Source organism: Nematostella vectensis, chromosome 15 (assembly GCF_932526225.1).
Source record: "Nematostella vectensis chromosome 15, jaNemVect1.1, whole genome shotgun sequence".
NCBI classification, from domain to species: Eukaryota; Metazoa; Cnidaria; class Anthozoa; order Actiniaria; family Edwardsiidae; genus Nematostella; species Nematostella vectensis.
This window is the reverse complement of record NC_064048.1, coordinates 7,085,445-7,109,532: the sequence shown is the minus strand read 5'-3', so window position 1 is coordinate 7,109,532 and position 24,088 is coordinate 7,085,445. Positions and strand designations below refer to the sequence as shown.

The window sequence follows — 24,088 nt, the reverse complement described above, 5'->3', positions numbered from 1 at the left end:
AGTGCTTTTCGGTCCCCACTCTCAATAGAAGTGCTTTTGTAGATAAATCTAAAAAGCATAAGCTAGATTACTCTGGTATGTCTTTAATTCATATTATGTCAGACTTGTATTTGTAGCCAAATCCGAAAATAAACGTCCCGTGGAGATACTACAAAGGCAAAAATTCCCTTTTTGTTCTTTCAGGGGTTGTCAGATTTTTATCAGAAAACTTCCTCCCTCCCCCCCTACCCTACCCCAGAAAAATTAGGTCCACTTTTTAGGATTTCGCACCCCCCCCCCACCCCAAGAAAAACCTGGGTACGGGCCTGGTTACTTTAGGGGCGTATTCAGCGGGGAACGGAAGCTGCACAATAAACGGGAAAATACGGTGGCATAGGTACCAGAAAATGTTTCAAAGATTTACCAAAACACGGAAGAATTTTCACGAAAAACCATGGGTTGTCACACCACAAACCCCCCCCCCCCCCTCCCCAAGCACAGAGCTTGTGCAATTTCAATTAAGCCCGAGCTATCTTGATAATTTATCTCCTTTTTTCCAGGCGCGCGCAGAGTAAGTCCTAACAGCCTGACATACTTAGTTTATTATACATAAATATCGGTAACAGAACGGTGGATGAAATATTTATTTTGAATATAAGTTATTTACAAGTGAGTAAAGAGGAGAAGGGTTTGCTTGACTCAAGCAGGGAGGTAGGAGGTATTAGGACTGCGTATGATTTGACTCACGCTATCACAAAAAAAAAATGTCTGATGTCTGATTTAGCACAAATCCATACTAAAAATTTAAATCTGACTGTAGAAGCCGACATTTTTCGAAGTACACGACTGCTTTTCACGTGATACCGGACAAGTTACATCCGCATCAGAAATTTAAAGCCCTATGAAAACAGCGCAAACATCAACCAGTAGCACAGCTTATTGGGCTGGCCACAATACAAGATGTTGGCGAGCTGTCCACAACATCTCCCAATGTAGTGTCATGCAAACGGCGCCAGCATCGCTGGGCCAGCAATGTTGGCAGTTTATTTGGCCATGTTCGTACGGGGCCTTATAGGTGTCGTGCGTAGAGTGTCGCCTGTCCGTGAAAGCGACTTTTAAATGGATATCGAAGTATAGTGTCTAGCATCCAGCCCACGTTAAAGCCGCATTATCACCAGTTTACTTCCGGAGGTCCGATAGAAACCTTAACCGTTAAAAGACTAAAGAATCTATTAGAATCCCAGATATTTAATAGGCCATACGCTCTTAATTATCAATCACATCTTCAAAGAAACTTCCAATAGACACACTGCTTTCAATAGTTTGAAATATTTTTCGCCTTTTCCGTTAAAAATCATCGGATATTGTTAGGTAATCGACCGGAAGTAAACTGGTGACAATGCGGCTTGTCTTATTTGTCTTATTGTCTTATTTGTCTTATTATTTTTTGTGATATCTCAAACTTTATCCATTATGAGATGTCGGATCTCAATTATTGGTGACTTTTCAAACAGCTGTGCCGTGTTTTTCGTTTTGTTTTTGTACAGGATATTAGTATATAATGTACACAGACTTTGGTACATGACTTTACATGCTGGGTGTTTTCTTTTTATAATTTTGCCAAAGTGTGCACGGCTCATACATGCCACTGGTTGACTGATTGTCAACATTTGTCGCGCTTGATGGATGTTCACGCTTTTGATCAAGCTGGATGGCTTGGTACGCTTTGTATCACCTTCTTCGTATTGTTTTGGTGTTCTGTCACTCTTGATATCTTTCCTTCTTTATGTGATGCTGCCAAGCCTTGCTTGGCCAAGAAATGTTGACACTGTTGTTACAGTGGACACTGTTTGCATTCGACTTTAAGCTTGAGCGATTGGCGCGCATTCCGTTTTATTTTGTTACTACTGGTATTGTTTATTTATAACTATAGGTGTAAGTAGCACTACTATATGGTGTAGTCTTGTATAATTATTTCTTGTATCAGAGAAGGTCACCACCGCTTTTTTTTTGCAGACACTTTTGAAGACACTTCCCGGACATTTTCCAAGAAACCATTTGACATTTTTCCCATATTAAACATATTTGTTAAAAAAGTCATTCGCTTTTCTTCCGGTTTAAGGCGATTCCCCTCTTCTGGCTTATGGCCTTTTTTATTGTCCACTTTTTTTATTTTTAACGATACACGACAATAAGACTCGCAATAAGTCACGCAATTCATAAATATAATTGCGTGACAAATTGCTACCTATGCATTTACATCCCAGCCTTCGTTAGGGAGCGTGATTTCCTTGAGCCTCGTTTCCACGATCCAAACAATGTGGTCTTTCTTGTGTGGTTCCGGTTTTTATCCATGGAGCCGTTGCGTTTACCTGTGATGCTTGACTTGAACAGAGCCCGCGAATGCTTGGTCAGCATCAGGTAGATCAGCGGGTTTATTGCAGTGTTGGCATGCGCAAGCCAATAAAATCCAAGAACCACCCATTGGGGAAGGCAGATGTAAGCCTGAAACAAAAATGGAGATGTCAATAAAACCCAAGTATCACCCTCTAGCGAAGGAAAACGTTATTCTGAGATAGAAAAAAAAATAATAAAACCCCACTATCACCCTCTGGGGAAGTAGAGACATGAATTAGAAGGAAAGCAATAAGAGGTACAGCAGCAGACATATGGAAAAATAGCCCACCCCCTCCCGCGAGCCTAGAAAACATGTAAAGAAGGCGTGCGTGACACGACAACAAACCTTGCGATCGAAGGTTCCAAGGAAGTGATTAACATGCACAGGAAGCCAGCAAACTGCAAACAAGGACACGATAATGACGAGTTTCTGGATGACGCTTCGCCTTTGAATCTGGACTCGACGGTCGTTCTCATCAATCTGTTCACCTGTGTAAGGCATGAGCAAATATTTAAGTGGTCTTGAAAATACGGCCGAGAACTCTTAAACGCAATGGTAACGAAGACAGAAAAGAAGTGGACACAAAAGATATCATGCGCGTGGGGATAGTGTGTCAAGACCACGTGGCTTAGTAGGGACAGCATGACAAGACCACGTGTCTTTGTAAGGATAGCGTGACAATACCACGTAGGTTAGTAGGGACAGCGTGACAAGACCACGTGTCTTTGTAAGCATAGCGTGACAATACCACGTGGGTTAGTAGGGACAGTGTGACAAGACCACGTGTCTTTGTAAGGATAGCGTGACAATACCACGTGGCTGAATAGGGATATAGCGTGACAATACCACGTGGCTAATTAGGGATAGCGTTACAATACCACATGGCTTAGTAAGGATAGCGTGACAATACCACGTGGCTGAATAGGGATATAGCGTGAGAAGACCACTTCTCGCTTACCTAGAGTCTTTCTTTTCCAAAGCAGACAGACGATGATCGAATACAAAATCGCCATCGTGAGCAGAGGCACCGCATACGTGACCATGAACTTGATGATGAATTCAATCATAAACTGACGTTGCCAATCCTTGGTGATGATCGGCATGCATCGCCACGCCCCTCTCGTGAAGGTCACGTGATGCTTCACTGCCTCATTAACAGCAGCCAGTCCAGAGATTACCCAGATTGCGGCGATCAAGCGCTTGACGGAAGTCAAAGTCAGCGGTCGTTTGAGAACTTGAGTAGTTGCTAGGTAACGCTCGACGGTTATGACAGAAAGCGTCGCTATTGAGACCAAGATGGCGACCAATACCATCATGCGTGTGATCTTGCAGACGATTATCCCTAGAAATCCTGAGAACCATTGGTTTTCGGCGTAGAGATAGGCGATGTTTAGAGGGATCGCGAACAACGCGTCGACGGTATCCGCCACGGCCATGTTAACCACGAGGAAGTTGAAGGAGACTGAAGCAAAACAGAAACATGGGTTTGACAAAAGACGTATACAAGAGGATGACGTGTAAATAATAAGGTACTATGCAATGATTATCAGGAGGGGGGGGGGGGGGGGGGCGCTATAAAACCAGAGAGGGGGCACGAAGTTTAAATGATGCAAATATAGAAGGTCAAACTTAACTGTTGACATAAGAGGGGGGGGGGGCTTTGCTATTTTTTTTTATTATTTCAATACATTTTTTAAACTGTAAACAGATGTACTTTTATAAGTATGACCAGCCACAATTGCTAAGAATTGTATAAGCAACACAAGTTAGAAAATGTCAGAAAATGCACAGTCCCAACGATGCAGTTTATTCTATGACAATAGAAACATCAACGCCAACGCAAACGTCACTTAAGCTTTGTTCACTGACACTACTTCACTCGCCTGACCATAAGACCAAGAAAGTGTTAACCAACTATAATACTTCACAGCCCCCTTCAACTTGGTGTACAAACAGACCCTATATATTGCGGCGTCAAAGCGACCAGAGTCACTGGGCCCAGCATCTAGCCCAATATGTGTGATGATTACATGAATGAAACCGCCGCGCCGACAAAATTGAAAAATCACAATGAGCTAGACGTGCGAATTGCATAATGTCTGGTGCATTTTCCATTTTTAACAGTTTTCCTCTTGAGGCTGGTTTGTTTCCATAGATGATCGCACACCTCTGCGTAGTGCATAATCTAAAGATGGTAGCAGTGATATGCGAACTCCATCTTTTCGGCGTTTTCGTTCCGGAATAGAACGGCCAAGGCCTACAGGTAGGCAAATCCGAATTTGAACATTTTTAAATGTTCAAATAAACATACTTAAAAATGTTTTTTTTGCCTTTGGGAATGATTGTGAGCATAGAATACGACCTTTAGTGAAGCAAGCGGGTAACCTAGCGGGAAACTCGCTGAAGCTAGCGGGCTACCTAGCGGGTAACTCGGTGAAGTTGGCGGGCAACCTAGCGGGTTATTAACTCGCTGAAACTAGCGGGCAACTTGTGATGTTTTGTGTATTATCTCAGGCATTTAGCCGATTGTCATAGAATGTTCACACGATGTACAAATGAGATAACAAACACATTTATGTATTTATTGTATTAATTATGATTATCACGTGACTATGTGACGATGAGTTTTTCAGCGAGAAATTACGGGAATTACTTATAATGCGAAAATTGATACCCAAAACGATGTTTCTCCCTAATATTTTAAGCTGGATTTATAGATCAACAATTCATCTTGAACTAGCCAAGTTGAAATATCCAATTTGGTGCCTTTTTTCCGATTAAATCTCGCCATTTTCAAGTTGTGTCGAGTTGTAGTGAGTTTTCATCACTTGAGGAAACCATTCCACTGCCCGATAAGAAGTGAGCCAATCACGGTTCACATCATTTTATGGGATTTCCTACCAGCCATTCAGGTTTCTTTTCTGTCAAATGATTTTACATTAGCTGTCACCGTGCGCCTAAAAAAATGTAAACAACTTTGCGAAGGTATTGGAAGTTTTGCTACAAAATGAGACTTTATCTATTTGTTCTTTTGTCTTTTTTCGAAAAGTGCCGATGCCACAGCAGTGTTTGGGGTACCAGTTGTCTACAGAAATCGACAATTCTACTATTTTTATTGGCATTCAATAGTTATTTTGCCAATCTATTCATTAACTCTGAAAATTCTTATTTGATTATTGGGAACCGGTAAACAATCCCGTAAACTCTTCCCTCCCGGTACCCTAACGGGCTCGGTTATACCGGGATTTTTAGAAACGACCCCCAGTTACGCCTGGGGATGAGGCAAGGTTACCTTTCATTTTCTTCTGCGTTCGTACCACATGGATGACGAGTGAATTCGCGGTAATGGCGGTGATGAAAACAAACACGTACGCCACAGTCAGACCAATCCGCGTGTCGTCATCCAGGGTCATGTGACATCCTGTAGACCGTGGGGGCCTGGCACTAAGAGTGCTATTAGCAGAGCCGTTTAGATTCATTGCTGAAAAGAAATTTCAAAGTGGGTGAGTTTTACATGATTTCTATTAGCGGTCAGACTCCATTCATTCCAAGTTAAAATGTTTTCTTCCAACTAAAGTTATTGTATTGAGATACTTCAACTAGGCGACCTTGGTATTCTGACTAGCACATCCAAAAGTGTTTGGTTTTTAGTCTAGACGTGAATAAAACATTTGGTTCGCCACACAAGCGAGCATATATACCAACAAAAGTCTAACTGCGAGTAAGGGTATTTGGAAATCTGAAAGAGCTATATTTTATCAGAGGCCCCCGGAAAATCTACCCCCGACTATTAACCAAAATATAGCGTTTAAACATCTTTTTTTTCCTGCCTGAAAATCGGCACCATCACCCCCCTCCCCCCTTCACCCCCATTCCTTCCCCTCACCCCATAGATTTGGAAATCTCTCCGTGGGGGTCAGGGTGGGTGGAATAGATTTTGCTTTGTAATAATAAAATTGGCTATCTCCTCTTCTCCTTTTTCTTCTAGCCCTCTTACTGCTTTTTACTCTCATGCTCTGTTGTGCGTGGCTGGTTTCACAACAATATCTTATCCTGTCGGTAGATTTGAATCAGATTTAGTGCTTTGACACTTTGCCTTCTCTCGAAATGTAAGTCTCGTAAATGCATGTATATTGGGATCGCCTAAGGCACAGTGCGACAAATGTCTTTACGCCTTGGGGTACAAGATGAAAAGTTCCGTAAAGTATCTAAGATTAAAGACATTTTCAAGAAACTTCGGGCTAACAGTTGTTGCATGAGGTTGTAAAATCAATCGAAATTATTGTACCTTGATATTATTGTAGAACATGGACATTCGCTGAATATGGGATTCACAGAACGTTCTTTGCAAACTAAAGAGTAGCGTATATATAAATCTGTTTTTTTTTTTCATATAATTCACGAGATTAAACAAGATTTTTGCTCCTCTGAGTCTTTTAAGATGTGCTCGAAGCTGTTACTAGAATCGTGACTGAAGATCGTTCATTTCCTTTTTATAAAATACGCCGTATATAACCCAAACTAATCAGTTGCATCGCCCGTCAACATCCCTGTTCACCGCATTGTTATCGAAGGACCATCTGGGAAGTTGTTGGCGAAACATTGCGGAAAATGAGGTCAGAAAATCCCAAGTGAAGTGCTCTTCAATTACTAGTGTCTCCGACTACTATCCAGTCACGAATTCGAGACGATAAATGCGAGGACAACGCTAGTCTATAAGCTGATATACAAAGGATAAACCAGCTTTTGTGCTTGAAACGATAACTGGGCTTGTCGTCAGTCAAAGGTAACTGAAAACAATCCATATAAAAGAAACTAGGTCATAAAACCGTTTTGTTTACACCATCCTATATGATATTCTACAATACACGATCCATATAAAGGGTGTTGGAATTAGATATACAGGAACAGATATACAATGAAACCTTTATAAATTAAGCAGCCAACCTTTATTTTTGCAACTATACAAAGCCACATTTAAATTAACTAAAATATATGCTGTATTTAGATACCTCCATTAATTATAGCAAACCCTATTAAGCAGCCACTTGTCTTGGTCATAAAGTTGGTCGCTCAGCACTGTATGTGTGAGCACTGTATGTAAGCCAGTGATTTATGATAACTTTTAAGATAGGAAAATATGGATAAACTAACAAGAAGATCTTTCTCACCAAAAAAAATATGAATAAAAAGGTGACGTTTAGTAACATTAAAAATCAAAAGTTTTGTAATCAAAAAAATTAAAACAAGCCCCAATTCAGATTTTATTTTAATGGCACAGTCAACGGATCCAACGCAAAAACCCCGGACCAGCATCACATCCGAAAATGTGTGCATTTCAGGTACGTCATTCATACCATCGTTATGTCTAATCACGCAAGCTTTTTTAAAAATCATGTGATATATTATGTGATACATTGACCATTGACGCCACATCCGTGACGCAATTCAAAGCTTTCCTTTCTTCGTTTACATGATACGTGATGAATCTTCTGGGGGAATACTCAATTAGAATAATCAGAATGTCTGGGTCATGATAAGCTTCTACAGCGCAACCAAAAACCGTGAAAACCTGATATATGTATGGAATGTTTGTTCCGACCAATCACTCGCGAAATGTTTAAACAGTCAATTAGAAACACGTCTTAAGAAGTCTCATTGTTTGAATTCTCGCGTCTGATTTGTCAGTAGACAATAAACATTCTACACATACTTTTAGGTGTTTACGGTTTTACTGCTTGCGCTGTAATTACACCACTTAAAACAATTGCTTTACCAGGCAATGCTCTTTGATTAATATTCAAGGCCATACGAGACCCCTTCCCGAAAAGCGTTAAAATGGCACATTTCGTCGTTTGAATATGTTCTGATGCCGGAAAAATCCATTTTTAAATATTTGTCCCTTTTTCCCAGGAGGGACCATTCCTTCTTTTTCCAGCCAGCATTGGTTAGGAATTGTTTTCCCAGCCAACAGTTGTTAGTCATTTTAGCACATGAATTGCCCGTTTCGACCGTATAACCGATCGGTACGATTTTTCCCCTAAGCATCCGCTCCAGCGCCAAAATTCCCAGCACATACAACTTAGTTCGACTCCACAAAGTTTGCCAGCAGAACCATTCGGGACAATTTTTTTCCAGCAACCGAGGGGTCTAACATCTTCCCAATAATACCCAAAATGCCAAAACCAATTCCCACCCGTCAATAATACAAATCTTTGCATTTTAAAGGTGTTGGTTCTCAGCGCAAACGCAACGCTCTATATCTCCTATATATCTTTTCTATTATTACACTGAAGCGTAACATTAACCGAAAGAGAACGAAACTGCTTGATTCTCTTTTGTGTCTGACCGATTCTCACTTGTGTCGCGCTTGTTTATGGGCGATTCGCACTTGAGTAGCGCTTGTGTTTAAGCGATTCTCACTTGTGTTTGATGTGTTGCGCTTGTGTCTGGGCGATTCTCACATGAGTTGCGCTTATGTCTGGGCGATTTTCACTTGTGTTGCGCTTGTGCTTTAGGCGATTCTCACCTGTATGTTGTGCTTGTGTCTGAGCCATTCTCACTTGTGTTGCGCTTTTTTCTGAGAGATTCTCACTTGTGTTGCGATTGCGTTTGAGTTTGCGTCCTAAGGAGAGCTAAAACCGGAGCACGTTTTTGAACTCTCGGCAGATCGATCGACGTCATGGTTGTGATCCTTGAAAGTGTAGGCCAAAAAGTGTTAAAAAAAGCTGACGGTTTTTGAGTGACGGACCCCCAAAAATGTTATAATTATTTTGGAACTTATGAGGGCGAGTTCGCAGACTACTCAAAAGTGCAGTAAAGCGCATATGATCTATTTACCACTTGTCCTATCCAAAACAGAGTAGCTTGGATACGTAGGGAGCGATCATTCTATATCTGATGGTTGTTTACCTTTCACGTTAAGAAGTCATGGGGAAAATCTAAATTTTTTGCTAGTCAAGCTATGCTAAACCATAAATGTACCATTGTCCCGGTTACCTTTTACGTCCAGAAGTCATGGGTAAAACCACAATGTTTGGCTAGTGAAGATATGTTAAACCATATGTACCATTTTACCATTTACCTTTTCACGTGAAGAAGTCATGGGAAAACCACAAAGTTTGGCTATATTCAAGCTATGTTAAACCTTAAATTTACTATTCTACCATTTACCTTTCACGTAAAGAAGTCATGGGAATACCACAAAGTTTGGCTAGTCAAGCTATGTTAAACCAATGTGCCATTCTACCATTTACCTTTCACGTCAGGAAGTCATGGGGAAAATCACAAAGTTTGGCTAGTCAAGCTATGTTAAACCAATGTGCCATTCTACCATTTACTTTTCACGTAAAGAAGTCATGGGGAAAATCACAAAGTTTGGCTAGTCAAGCTATGTTAAACCAATGTGCCATTCTACCATTTACCTTTCACGTCAGGAAGTCATGGGGAAAACCACAATTTTTGGCTCCCGTTTACCATCTACGTCCAGAAGTCATATGGGAAAAATCACAAAGTTTGACTAGTCAAACTATGTTAAACCATTATGTGCCATTCTACCATTTACCTTTCACGTTATGAAGTCATGGTAAAAACCACGATGATATCGAATGACAGCGCTTGATAAGTGAATGTGTGAGGAAAAGAAGCAGAATAAAGATTCTTTCCTTGCGTCTAGCTCTATATTGCTCAAAAGCGTGGCGCAAAACACAAAGTCGATTGCTTCTACGACATTTCCTAGACCCCTATAGTCTTAGCGGTTAATTTTCGTATTTTTATTGTTTATTTTGTTTTACTATTTTTACTACACACTGGGCTATTGATATGAAAATAGAACTCAATTTCATTTCAATTACATATAAAGAAATGCAATCTTATTTGCCACACAGTGCGAGAACACATTTGGTCATAATATTTTACATTGTCTTTCTGTTTCGTTCTGTTCATTTGTTTTATACCTCTCCAGTAATCACAGCAAGTTCCCTTAAACAAATGTTTTGTTAAGCTTTTATGTAAGCTGTGCCGTATCCTTAGTTAATTTGATATTTCAGTCCTTATAGAAGACCGATCATTGCCGCCATGTTAAACACCTTCCCGCACAATACCGAGTCTCACAAATCATTCCTTTATCGCCTAAATCGTCAATTGCAAATACAAATAGACCGGTGTAATATAAAAATAAAAACAAGACCAAAGGAGTGTAATATCTGCTCAGTGCCATGTCTTTAGTTAAAATTTCCCCTGTCTTACAATAATGAAAAAAAATCTAACCGTAAGTGTACTTAAACTTCTCTGGTATAGTGTAGAGAATGTATTAAAAATAAGTTATCATTATCGAAATTCTCATCACCTCATTATCTTTGTAGCATATTATTGGTATAAGTGTAGAGAATGTATTAGTTGACCAGACCAGGTCTAGGTAGGGCAGTATGCGCTCTGTGTAGCTATTGGTTTTTATCTGCACGCCCTGCGGTATGTTATCTGTTTATCTAACACCAGTAACGCTGTTATTATTCTCTCTATTCTTCAACGTGGATAACCCCGCAGATCTCATCAATAACAAATCTGACCAAACAAAATCCGCGCCGCTGAAATATGGAGTTTAGATTAAATTTTTGGATGTTATGTTTTGTAACATTTTTACTTCATTTTTGAATTTTATTGCATTTTATTGTATCCTAAAAATGAATCAAAATATTTGTTATTGCGGTTACTGAAATAAAAAGCTGCTGTACTTGACTTTTCCCTGAAAACGCTAGTCGAGACGTGTGCTCATCGTAGACAGCGCCAAAATCGCGGGCGGCCGCAGTGCGAAAATCACTTTCTGATAATAATAAAAATGATTATTACTTATGATAATTAATTATGACCATTTTAGGATCATTTTTAAAGAGTCAATGCTCTTACAAAAAACGAACTAAAAAGAAACTATTTATTATTATAAATTTGTTTTAATTTATGTTTAACTATTCCTCTCCCTTATTTCATATGTATTCATTTTTTGACTGTTCGCGATTTAGATACTATGCATAGAGCGTTTTTTTGTTAGCCAAATCCTCATAGTTTCTCAATCAAGAATTCTAGATCGTTCCTTCGTCTGAAAAAGGATCATTTTTTATTAGTTATATTATATGTTATATTCTTATGTTATATTCTTATTGTTTATTATCCATTCATTTGCCACGACAGGTCCTACATTAAATACAGCTCAACAATATTCCTTGATGATACAAACCAATCTATCCATTTTTTCACTGCCGCGCTTAAAACACATGACATACTTTGTGACAAAATATCATGATCCTATTTTGGGTACCCTGTTGTTCTTTTCAAGATTGCGGCCAGAAAAAAAACGTATTATGGACGAATTCCTTCAAGTTTACATGGACGTGCTCGATAACAGTTCTAAGAAAAGAAAAAGGCAAAAAAAAAATGATGCATTATAAATTCTTATGAGAAATTTCCCTCACTCAAAAGCCTTGCTTCTTGGGAACTCCTCGCCAGCCCAATCATCTTTTCTATTCATAGTTGCCAAAAGAACGGCAAATAAATTTAGATGATAATATGTAAACGCTCAAATAAGGAACTAGCCTAGCAAGATTGTTTTATATGTTGAAATGTATCACCGAAAGGAGCGATTTTCAGTCTTTGTCAAGGTTACATTTCCTCTTGTTTGTGCTGGTAGTTTGTGTTTGCTAAGGCGGTCATTGGAAGTTTCTTACAAGGGTTCTCTTTGTTGTTGGAGTACTTCCGCGTTAGCTTCCACTTGAAATCAAAAGCATGACATATGGAGTTTACAATAAGTAAACTCCCGCGTATAAGTACCTAGAATTTTTAAGAGAGGCTGAATAGGTTCTTTGAAATCGTGGCATTTTTTGACAAATCAGGCTGTACTAAATTGTTTTTTTTTTCATTTTCAGCGAGGAAATAATAGTTGCTATAACAATAACAATCAATGCTGAACACAACATAAATAAAGACCATGTTGTAGCATATACAAAATACTATAAACCAAATTTATTCTAAGTAAAATATTTTTCTCTTCTTGTTATCAACCATAAATCCCAATTTTGACAATCAACATTTGAGCAAAATTTCAAATTAAGAACCTATTCGTCCAAGTTTCTTAAAAAGAGGTGCCTCCTTTAAAAAAGTGCCAAATTTCAGCCTACAGTAAACACAATGGGTGTTTACTGTACAAGTAATGGTAACAAATAAAGTTTGGTTTCAATACCACTACGAAAGGCTTATTTAGATCCGCCCAAAAATGTTCGGTCACCACTCATAATTCCAAGAGGGTTTATTACAGAAAAAAATAGCTAACCGGCCAGTAATTGATATGAAGAACTGCAGCTTTTGTTAACTATTTTTTTATTACTTGGTGATTTTTTTTTTCTCCGCGGGATTTAATTCGCAAGCGCAAAAGAGTTGTGCAGATCGAGAAGCAAAAGAAATGCATTTTGCGAATAGATCCTTGTTCATCATTTTCCTTTGCTTTTTCATTTTTCAAACTTGTTTTGTCTTATTCGCCTTCTAAAAGACAAAAAGCCTTTACTGATAATATTATTAAACCTACAAAACGTTTAATCAAATCTAGAGATTTAAAAAAAATATATGGTTTGTTTGCTTTGTTTACCATATCATACTGCCCAAAGGCGAAGCCGATGGTAACTTCTCAACGGTTTCAAATCTACCGATTTGTAATAGAGGTTTTTATGCTTCCTATGCGTCCTATTTTTTCCAATAATATTATTAAAGCCTGTTATTTTTTTGTTCATTTTTTTGTTAATGTTATATCTGTTTTTTTTGTCTGATTTGAACCAAAAGGCGACATTTCTTTCCCTTTATATCTCCAATAGTTTGATATGGCGGTTTCTCACACTGTGGTACTTACATGGATGGTAGATCGGGTTCTTCGTTTGGTTTTAGTGACAGAACACATTAACAATAAAAAGCATTCCTAATATTTCATATTTGAAGGATCTGTTCAATAAAACGGCATGACAAGGAGACCGCTTTTGTCTTATGAAAGCACTTTACAGCTATATCTTTATTTTAGTAAACAAAGAACGCTTTCCGCTATAACGATAAGGTAGCTAAGACGATACAAAGGAAAGAGGGATATGTTTTTCTTGCATGCGCAAAAACAGAAAAGATAATAAAGAAGGAAATTGATAAAAATCTTATTATGCTACTGCCACGAGCCTTGATATTCTGTAGAAAATTATGGAATCTTTAGAATCTGAAACATAGCCATAAAAAAATAAATCAATGGTACTTAGTATAATGTAATATTAACTATAAGTAAAGCTGTGAAATAAGTTAAGCTGTGAATGTTAAAATAAATATTCTTGAAAATAAAGTGCAAGTTCTTTCTTCTTCTTCTATACATTCAACCTTATCAACGAATATATATCACAGTTGATTTTGTGGGCATAAGATTTAGTTATTTTTTAGATGTGATACGAAGGCAGATGCGCTATAGAATTATAATTCCCATGACTATTTTACGCCTTTAAATAAACGTACCACTATTGAATCTCTAATAGCTCTGATCAGGACCGTTGCCAGGGGGGGTTCGGGGGGTTCGGACGAACCCCCCCCCCACCCGGCTTGAAGGTCCGCTCAGAGCAAACAAAAATATATAACTTTTGTCTTTAAAATAACTAAAAAAATCTTTTTATAATAATTATCTTTATTATTATCGCTATATGTTAAAAAGTACCCTATCAATAACATTTTAAATACAAGATTGATTGCCTTATGTTATAAGGCGAGGAGAGGGGTATACCTGAAATTTGGTTCTCTGAAACGGAAAAACGAACCACCCTGCTTCAAATCCTGGCTACGGGCCTGCTGATATTATATTAGAATGCTAAATGCTAGATATCCTCTTTATACGCAATTTTAGCTGCATTTATCAGTTTTAAGTTAGTGCAAAGGGTACATTTAAAATAGTATATCGAGCTATTTGTGCCTTCTTTTGTGTTTAATAAACCCCTAGAAAGATCCTGACCCAGGCCAGTACCCAGGATCTTTCTTGAGGGGGTGCGAAATCCGAAAAAGTGTGTGGGGGGGGTCGCGTTCGCACCCCCTGCACCCCCCCCCCCTGTGACTACACCTCAGTGATTCTAGTTTCAACATTGATTGAGCTCTTTAGGCGTTAGGGCCCTTAAGTTACGTGATACATCCGATTCATTCCATTACGTTGCAACGGGTTGTTTACCATGCAATCAATTTTAGGTCCGGATAGCACAAGCAAACGAGGAGGAAATTGTTTTAAGAATAGAATACTCGTGACTCACGCACAGGGTGAATATCTCACCGCTATAGTGCCCAGGCCTTCACGGTACTGTCCTTACCCGTTTACTCGCAAGTCCGCTTCACTTAAAAAATCACTGTGTTCCTTGATCATTTACTCGTCTTTAAGTCACTCGCGTTCTCGATCTAGCATGTTTGATCACATCGCAATCACTCTTTTAATCTATCAGTTGATTACTTGTTCACTTGCTCAATTGAGCGCTCGCTCGATAGATCGATCACACGTTCTAAAGATCACTCGCTCGATAGATCACTCGCTCGAGAGATCACTCGCCCACATAGTCAATTGAATACTTGGCCATCCGCGTTTTTGTATTTAGAGATTTTGTGTAGTGACCTCGTAGCAATGCGAACGGTTACAAAGCACCAAGTAATAAAAAAAGGTGTCCAGTTTTTAAATCGGGCGCAAAGAAAGAAAACATCCAATTGATAGTGATTGATAGATACCGCCACTACCAGAATGCCTTCGCATCGCCATTATTCTTCCAATTGAATGTACGGGTCTTTGTCCTCTCAGGCTAGCAAAATAATCTTAATATGAAAAGAAAAACGCAAAATATTCTGTTACAGTCATTTCTAGATCGGGAACCGCGAATTGGCGTCTATAATTATGGCCATGGTAAGTTGAATCACAGTGCTCTCGTTATATCATTAATTTGGCATTGTAGCCAAGCACTTCTTTATAGTATCAGGTGACTGCCATGAGAAGAAGATTGTCGTTTTCTTTATGAAAAAAGGCGAGCAAATCATTGGTATTTTAGTAAGTATCAGCAAAAGAGCTCTCTTAGTATATGTTATACGAAACGCTTCGTGAGTTTAACCCTTTTCTCCCTTTTTTATAATTAAAGTAATACAAATATATCATTTGAAATTTAACATTTAATGTAAAAGATTTAAAATCTAGTTAATAATTATCGATATAATGTGGGCAGCAGAATATTCCCTGTTTCCGAACATGTTTTTACCTAAAAAAACACTAATATTATATAGAAGTGAGTGTCAAGAAAACGGCCAAGTGCCACTTCAATATCAAAAGAATCAAAGAAAACAATGAGATATTAGGTTAAAATATTAGAACCAAGCTGAATGATACTATCATTTATGCAAAAATACTCGAATAATAGAGTGTTTAACAAGACGTCGGGCGTTTTTAAGCCATTCTGGCGCCAAGATAGAGAACATTATGAAAGAGGGATAGGAAATGTATAAAGTAAAACTGTTCCGTTTGTCTTGGCCTAGATGTTTTCAAAGCACTTTTAAAATACATCAAAACAAAGTATGACTTGCTTTTTAAACAATTTTGATATTTCTTTTTCGAAAAAAAAGGTTTTCAATTGCATTTTTTTACCAAGTATCAAAATAATCAATTGCAAATTGTTTAGAGAAAAAATAGTTGCAACATGGTATATGTTTTTAGTGCAAATAAATATGGGTTTCAATTTGTAAACTTCAAGTGATAAAAGAAAAACACAGTGCGGTTTGATGGGAAAAAATAAAGTCAAAACACAATCATCAAATATTTAAGTATTTGCGAATAAATAATATGGTTCTCAATTTGCTCTTTTTAAATCAAAATAAAAAACCGTAAAATGCGGAGATTTGTAAATATAAAAAAAAAATAAATAAATAAAAAGATTTGCATTATCGTGCATTGCTTATACAAGTGAATAAACACAGACAGCTCTGCCCTTTACCTTTCAGTCAAAACCTTTTCAAGTACAAACTTGGCGAGTGAATAAGCTTCTTTGCTCCTTATGTATGGGCGCTCCTGAGGTATAGCATCTCGGCAAGAAGATATCGACAGTTTGCCTTCAGCCGTTTAAGTGATCTCGCACGGCTTTGATACGATGTACTGATTGTATCATATTAATTAACAAAAACACTTTAGGGGATGCACTAATGCTATCATAATGCATATACGAAAGGTTTTAGTTTGTGTCAGGCTTGTAAAACTAGGCCAAGTGAGATAGGATGGGCTGACTATTGATACACATATGAATAATTATTTGTGCAAAAAGGAGTTATGTTTTGTTGTTCTTTGGGGGAATTTTAGAGAAAAGGGAGTGGTGAAACCTTTAAAATTGTTTGTGAAATTCGATAAAGAAGGATAGAGGAGCTTAATAATAAAGAATTAGCATTTAAATGGAAGTGCAGCCGAAGTAAAATCAAAAAGGTATTGAGGTGGATCACGCTAAAAAAGTAATTTCCAGAAACAAGACTAAATGTGCCTTTTAAAATTAAAGAATTCTATCGAAAATAATCCCTCTTGGGGATTATTGCGTTGTTTGTTCATCTTAGCTCTAATCTGACAATCTGGCGAAAGTGCTTACGCATTTCGTAAAATTGCTCGTCGGTAAATGGGAAACTAAGTCGGTTTTGAATTAAAGAAAGACTTCCCAAGCTAAGTAGAATTACGACAACAACGATATATACCTAAAACCATTAATATTACAGTTTTTTCTTTTTTTTTTGTTTCTATATCATCGTCCTGATAACTAAAGCTTAAAAAAACATGGTGTAATAAAGCCTTGCATATCAAAGTATGATTTCTTTTTTCACTGTCTTTGTATCCTTCCTCTGATAACTAAAGCAAAGACGCTTTTCTTTCTACTTCCACCTTTTTAATAAAAAAAGGTTAAAAGAGTTGTCTTTGTTTTCATAAATAACGGAGACTTAGCGAAAGATATGGACGTGAGCGTAGACTTTTGTTCGGATAATGTGCCGATAATTGAACGCTAACTTCCTCAGGCGTCAACCCTCTAGCTGTTATCTGGGAGCCCTGTGTAATTTGATATGCACGTGCGTTTTGGCGGGAATTGATCACCATGAGACGGGCCTGCCTACCTTGCGTTTTTTTTTATTTATTTAATTAGACTTTAATTATAATTTGATTCCGAATTTTGCCCATGCTTGTTTGGCATGTGCTATGTCAAGGAGTATTCCATTATTCCTTTTTCAGCATTCCTTGTTTCTTTCGAGCAAAAAGCTCAGTATTTTGGTAAAGCCAGGAAGATATTTGCGAGCAATATTACCGGGCATTTGTTACCAAATAGTGTTTTACGCCAATTATTAGATTTTCTGACCTCTAATAGAGGTGGTCGCTTAAAATAATCTTGTTATTTTGATAACAATCATAATCCTTAGCTTATTTCATGCTTTAGCAATCGAATATGGTCGCGTTTTTATTCTAGAATGGATTTATTCCACAGTTATTCAATTCGGTAAAAAATGTAAATTCTACAATAGTTATATATTTGATGTTATTGTTAGGCTATAAAAAGTCGTCATTTGAATTCCAGTATTTTTTATTTATTTAAATACATAGCAACAATGTGAAGGCGTGCTGCTCTTACATCATTTCATCAATGTTGCTAGATTATTAGCTTTTGTCCATTAGTCGCTTAGTGCTTTTATCGTATACATTATTCTTATGTGCTTTATGCAAAAACTATGGAACGCGGATAAAAAATGCAATCCAATAATAAGCAAAACAAGCAAAACTGCTGGCGCACGGAAATTCTATGAATCACAGGAAATATGTAGATAGTATAGATTTACTAATAAAGTTTTCTTTAATGAGTTTCATATTATTATAGTTCCCATTGTTTTTTCGCTTAGTTTGAATGACCAGCTGTACTTCGACTAATGTACCAAAGCAATATACCCAAGTAACGTACCAAAGTGTTTATTAAGGGTAAAATTAACAAAAGATATAAGACCAGGAAGCGGTTATTACTACGGTTTTAAAACCTGCTACCCTTGCCGACGATTTTCAACAGCCTTTTATTGCCTTCTGGCTTCTATCATTCAAAATCCTTGAAGACGCGTTTTTATTGGCTAGCAATGAATTGGTTTTGTTTTGCTGGCCAATAAAAGAGCGTCATGCTATCAGGCCGTTAGTTTGAATGACGGGAGCCAGAAAGCGGTTAGCAGTTGAAAATGATTCTAATCACGAGTGTCTCCAAAATATTGAACATCGCAGCAGTGGGCGAAAAAATAAGATAAAGTAAAAGCGCAAGGGGAAAAAATGTTCGGCCATTCGTGATTTTATCCTTATGTGTCCAACAATACCTGTATTTTAAAAGGATGCATGTATACATTCTTTTTTTTTTAAAAAAGGGTCTAATTTTATGTTGAGGTTGGTCCGTTCTTATATTTTTGGAACATTTTATTAAGGCTAAATATTGTGTCTTAACGATGTTCTTAAATTTTAGTGTATAAAAGAATATAATACCCAATTGAATTGTAAGGAAGAGAATTACACTAAATGATCAATCGCAATAATAAGGTTGTTACTATGTGCACAATTTGATTCCGCATTTTAGAAGGCATCAGTACAAAAAAAAAAAAAATAAAAATTCTGCTATCTGAGCCTCGGTTTGTTTTTAGCACGTTCTAAAAATTTGATGAAATCTCAGGCTAGACGTTCTTATAAAAAAGAGTTTATATTCGATATAAACAGCTTACCTTAGCTGCGTATGTTACCCGCACCTCGACTTCAAGATAACTGATTGCCTGTAATTTTGCTCTCCCTCTGACAATTCCACGCTCTCTCTCTCCATATGCTAATATGTCAGATTATTATCAGAGAAGCTGGAAATGCGCGGTATTGATAAACTTTTTGGGGCACACTTGGTACCTTTATTGAGCGCTAAAGGTAGTCTTCTTGATAAGGGCTAAATAGAAAAGCAATAAAATTGAAATTACGGAATACCGTGCATTAAAAGCCGCCGCAAATTTCACATAGGTCAATTATTCGCTTGTTTTAGGACAAGTTTCCACAGTAACATGTTTACTTTTAAGACCATTCTGCTCACAAAGGGATTTTAGGATTGATGATGAGAATGCATACTGGGACGATGATAATGGTGATTGCGACTCATAGAAGGCGTGGCCGCCGCTGGTGGTATGAAATATAGTGTTTGCCAATATAACTGGACATTGGGAAGAGTGACCATGTGATAGAGATGTCACTGTATTTAAAAAATGAGGACAAAGGAAAGATGGATTTTGTGGAAACAAGTATAAAGAGTAGAAAAGAGGCGAGAATAAGGAGAATCTTGTTTTCGTACATAAATCTAATTTACGCCTTGGCCATTAACGAAATAAATACCCATGGTATATATCATAATCTAGCTCTGTGCGTTGCTTGTTTTTAGAAAGTCAGTCAAATTTAATCTTTTCTATGACAAACCGCTTTTATTTTTATTTTTTAATTCTATTATGATGGACTATGCCGTCCACCCCGTCGAACCTTAAACCAGAGAGGGTTTTCTTGTTCTTCTTTTATCAAGCTTTCCAATATGACTATAATTTAAGTATTTTCTTTTTATTAAATGTGACGCATGTACTCGTCTTGTCACGCTTTCTCACCCGGATTCAAAGCAAAACACAAATTATTAAATCAGTGATCCGGAGATCCCGCTACTTATCCTTAGAGCAATTAACGGATAAATGAAAACTCTCAGTAATCGCACTTTTACCGGTCTAAAATCCACATTGCTGTTATCAGAGTTATCTTGAATACTCTGTAAAGTGAGGACCTCATCTGAAGTCTATATTTTGTCAGTTTCCGTGCTTATTTGTATATTGATCGTTAACTGTGAGCAGAATCGTGAGTACAGAAAGGGCTAGGGAAAGGATAATGTATCTAATGGGAAGATAAAAGGTTTAAATGGAAAATGTTGTTAAGTAAAACGATGGAAATTGCGCTATTAATGGACATCCACTTCAGGTTTACATATATTATAGCGAAGCGTGCCGCGAGTTTCCATGATCATGTGTGAAGTGCTCGCCGGATAACCACCATGCATTGCGACCTCGGGGATTCCCCAGCAGATTAGAATAGCTCCCCCCTCCCTCCCTTTCTCTGAAACAAAATAACCTATGACGACCATGTTCTTTGTTCTGGTAATTTGTAATAGAACATATCAAATAATACTGAAATGCTATATAAGAGTATCAGCCACCTTGTTATTCTTTGCATCTGCATACTATAAATTGATAGATGAGGTGCTAATAAAGCGTTATGGATAAGATTTGCTGAAAGACTGAGCGGTTAGTAGTGTGGCGCTGGGAGTCTGTAAAACCCTCAATCTCTTAGGGTTAGTTTTACAATGGCAAACTCAAGCCAAAAAAAACACATAAATGGCTTGCAGCCAGCACGCAAAAGAGAGACGGGAAAAATAACATTTTTCAAAGAAAATAAGACATAGAACCTTTTTGGCTGATTCGTAAGCGCTTATTATGTTGTTTTTTGTTGTTGTTATTTTGACGCAAAAACCGGAACGCGAGCGCTAGTTTGCCACCCAAAAAGTCACGTGATTTTTTTTCAGCGCAGGCCGCCTATTGCAACTTCAGAACAATAAAAGCAATACTTACCAGAGGCAGCAATAGCCAACAAGATTAGTAGCAACAACAACAATAGAAACATTAGCAGCCGCTAAAGCAAAGACAGTTAAGTCAGTAAAACAAAGCCAGTGGGTGAGGAACAACAGAACAAGTGAAAATTAAACGTTAAATGTCTGCAAACGGATTAGCGTATTTTATAGTTCTATATACAATAATTATACGGCCAATCTAGTCTTACGGATGATTTCCCTATTTGTGTTGAATTTGCTTTTTAGTGTTTTTTTACGATGAAAAGGATGATTAAGGCAAAACGGCCCAAGATGTATGCAACAGTCATACAACCCCTTTTTTCACAAAAAACCGCTTTATGCAATTTCATCGCTTCTATTAAAAAATATATTTTGTTTCCCAGTATCGATTGCTTCCCGCAAAAAAATGCGCGAAATACGCTTCAACTCATACAAATGCATAAATCATTTTTAGCTTAATAAAGAATTGTATAAAATAAATGTAAACATCCTGAGACCTTTTAGTATTCCCGCTTCTTACGCCAGTGTAGGAAGATTGTGTTTCCAAGACTTACCCTTCGTTTTTGCCCGCTGTTTGTCCTTACGCGGTTAATCTTAGATATGCCTTTCTTCAAATTCATAACAACGCTTTTATAACCAAAGATTTATCACTACCTTTACATCCGACAAATAAATATTCATTTTCTTATCATATTGTTTACAAAAACAGTGATTTCTTTTTTGTCAAATGCAATTCTAATTTTGCAGTATAGAGAGGATTTTTTCTGAATGCGATCTTGACATGAATTTGCTACTAGAAAAATATAGACGATGGAAATTGAATTATTTCTAAGTTGAACTATTTCTAAGTTTTTTTATATTAATAACTGTGACAGGAAACGAATTTACTTGGCTTTCCGATAAGTGTATCTTAGTTACGATTTCTTTTGAATAATCGCAAATCACGAAAACACGCGAACTAATAAAGTAATACACGAGTGAAATTTTGTTTGCATGCAAGTGGCAAACTCAATAAACACTGGAAATAAACTGGAAAGAAGAAGGATTTGCACTCTTTTTAAAATATTCTACACGTTTGCATGCCTATCGCATGATGAAAAGGACGATGACGTCACAGCAACTAAACAAATGGGAATAAACAATTAGCTTATCATATTTTACGTTGTCCAATTTGAAAAAAATATTGAGGAGAAGCATTAATATAATAGAAATACAGGGTGTAGGAACTCAAGAAATCCTTTATTTATTTGCAAGAAATGCCATTCATTTAAATGATTTACGAATAAATCTCTTTTTATTATTCCCCCTTTTTTTACGATGCCGCCTTTTTGTTATCTTAAACGCTTTTTACAATCCGCAAGAACATACCCACATAATCAGATGCATGTTTCGCACCTTAGATTTGCTGAACAAGTTGGCAAGCTAATATATAAGAGATACCATAAGTGCATGTGTTTTAACATCTCTCAATAGCGTCATTTTTACAAGGCATTGTTCATTTCCCATATCATGCATCAGGCCAGAAGACTAATTTCATACGTCAATGTAATGACGTCATGGACATTCTATTTTCCGTTTAATACTATACAGATGAAGGGTTAGGGTGAGTACGCAAGATTTGCAATCTTACTAAACCATTCCTCTGTTATGCTTTCATTTAACCCTCCCTTAAAATAACAATAATCGCGGCCATAAAACAAAGATGTCATTCGAAGGAAAATTGAAATAACTATCCACGATATATGTAGTGAGCAATTACTGCGTGTTACTCGCTAGATTTTTGTTATACCTTTTCATGCTCTTATTTTCCGTTTGAGCAATCATGTTTGAAGTTTTTTATTTTGTTAATGGTGTTTTTTAACATAGCATGCTGTCATGTAACGTTATGCGGTGCCCGCTTATGTCTGTGCCCGCCTCATCGACGCCTTGCCGGTGATGGTGTGGCTCGCCTAAAAGTTTGGTCTGCTTCAAGATAGTGATTTTTGTATTATATGGCAGCACCAAAATACCAAAATGATATACACCAAAATAATTTTCATAGATTTACATATCTTACACTGAACATGACTACTGGGTACATGTTTACCTCTAAACTAAATCAGCCTTTACGCTCTTTTCGACTCTTTGCCGAAAGTTCATTCTTTTCTTTTTGTGTATCATTTTAAACAACTTCTTTGTAAATTATCAATATCGAAATTCTTATCTTTACCGCCATAAGATATTTTGCCCCTCTTCTTATCTCATTAATATTCTTACGGCGAAGTTTTCCCCAAATCAATGTCGAAAGAGAATATTGTGAATGCACCTAGGCTAAATGCACCTAGGCTAGTGCCCTTCTGCACCCTACCCGTTGTACCCCCACCCCATCCCCTGCAGACCCTAAGCTGGGCTTCTCGGTTATTTATTTTGCGTTTTTTTCCAATTGCTTATTACGATCTTACATTCCATTTTTTTTTGCCATCCTTGAATGAATGATAAATGGTGTAAGTTGGGAATCCAGCGGCGTAGCCAGGCTTTTTAGCAGGATGGGGGCCCAAAAGGCCCTTTCAAGGCATTATTGTCTCCTGTGTTTTAGATAATGTCTCCTACATTTACTGAACTTTTGGCTGCTAGAAGGGAGGGGGCTGGGCCCCCTGGGCCACCCCTTGCCTACGCCACTGGAATCCTTACGTGGACTTGAAAAGGCCTTGAAAACCCTTTAAGGAAGTATTTTGGTTTCTTTTGGTGGGTAGAAATTACGGGATGAGGAGGGCCTTTTAGAAAATTGCGTTTTTTTTACCGTGTGTCGTGTCCTCCTGGGCTCCAAGGATGTCCTTTGTTGGCGTCGTGTAGCATCTCTCAGAAGATGTCACCTTATTGGATTGATGCACCGAAACAATGGGAAAAAAGTTGGAGAACCGGAATACAATAGAATGAGAAATCGACCTAGTTTCGTTAAACCTAACAACCAGGCTGCTACACTTCTCGACCTTAAGTGAAAAATAAGAGTCATGTGAAAAATTATTCTGATTAA

General features: G+C 37.6%; 1 protein-coding gene across 7 annotated transcripts; it reads right to left on the bottom strand.

Moving 5' to 3' along the window:
- Nucleotides 1-608: 608 nt before the first annotated feature.
- LOC5509853 (substance-K receptor) lies at nt 609-24,088 on the bottom strand. Of its 7 annotated transcripts, none has more exons than XM_048722619.1 (5): nt 23,855-24,088; nt 5,670-5,858; nt 3,336-3,839; nt 2,723-2,865; nt 609-2,484 (listed from the first exon to the last, which is right to left on the bottom strand). In XM_048722619.1, exons 2-5 carry the CDS (start codon nt 5,854-5,856, stop codon nt 2,236-2,238), a joined length of 1,083 nt encoding a protein of 360 aa, XP_048578576.1. In that variant the 5' UTR covers nt 5,857-5,858; nt 23,855-24,088; the 3' UTR covers nt 609-2,235. The 7 variants fall into 7 exon arrangements, with proteins under 7 accessions (XP_048578576.1, XP_048578572.1, XP_048578573.1 ...); XM_048722615.1 differs by lacking the exon at nt 23,855-24,088 and adding an exon at nt 21,630-21,729; XM_048722616.1 differs by lacking the exon at nt 23,855-24,088 and adding an exon at nt 19,163-19,777.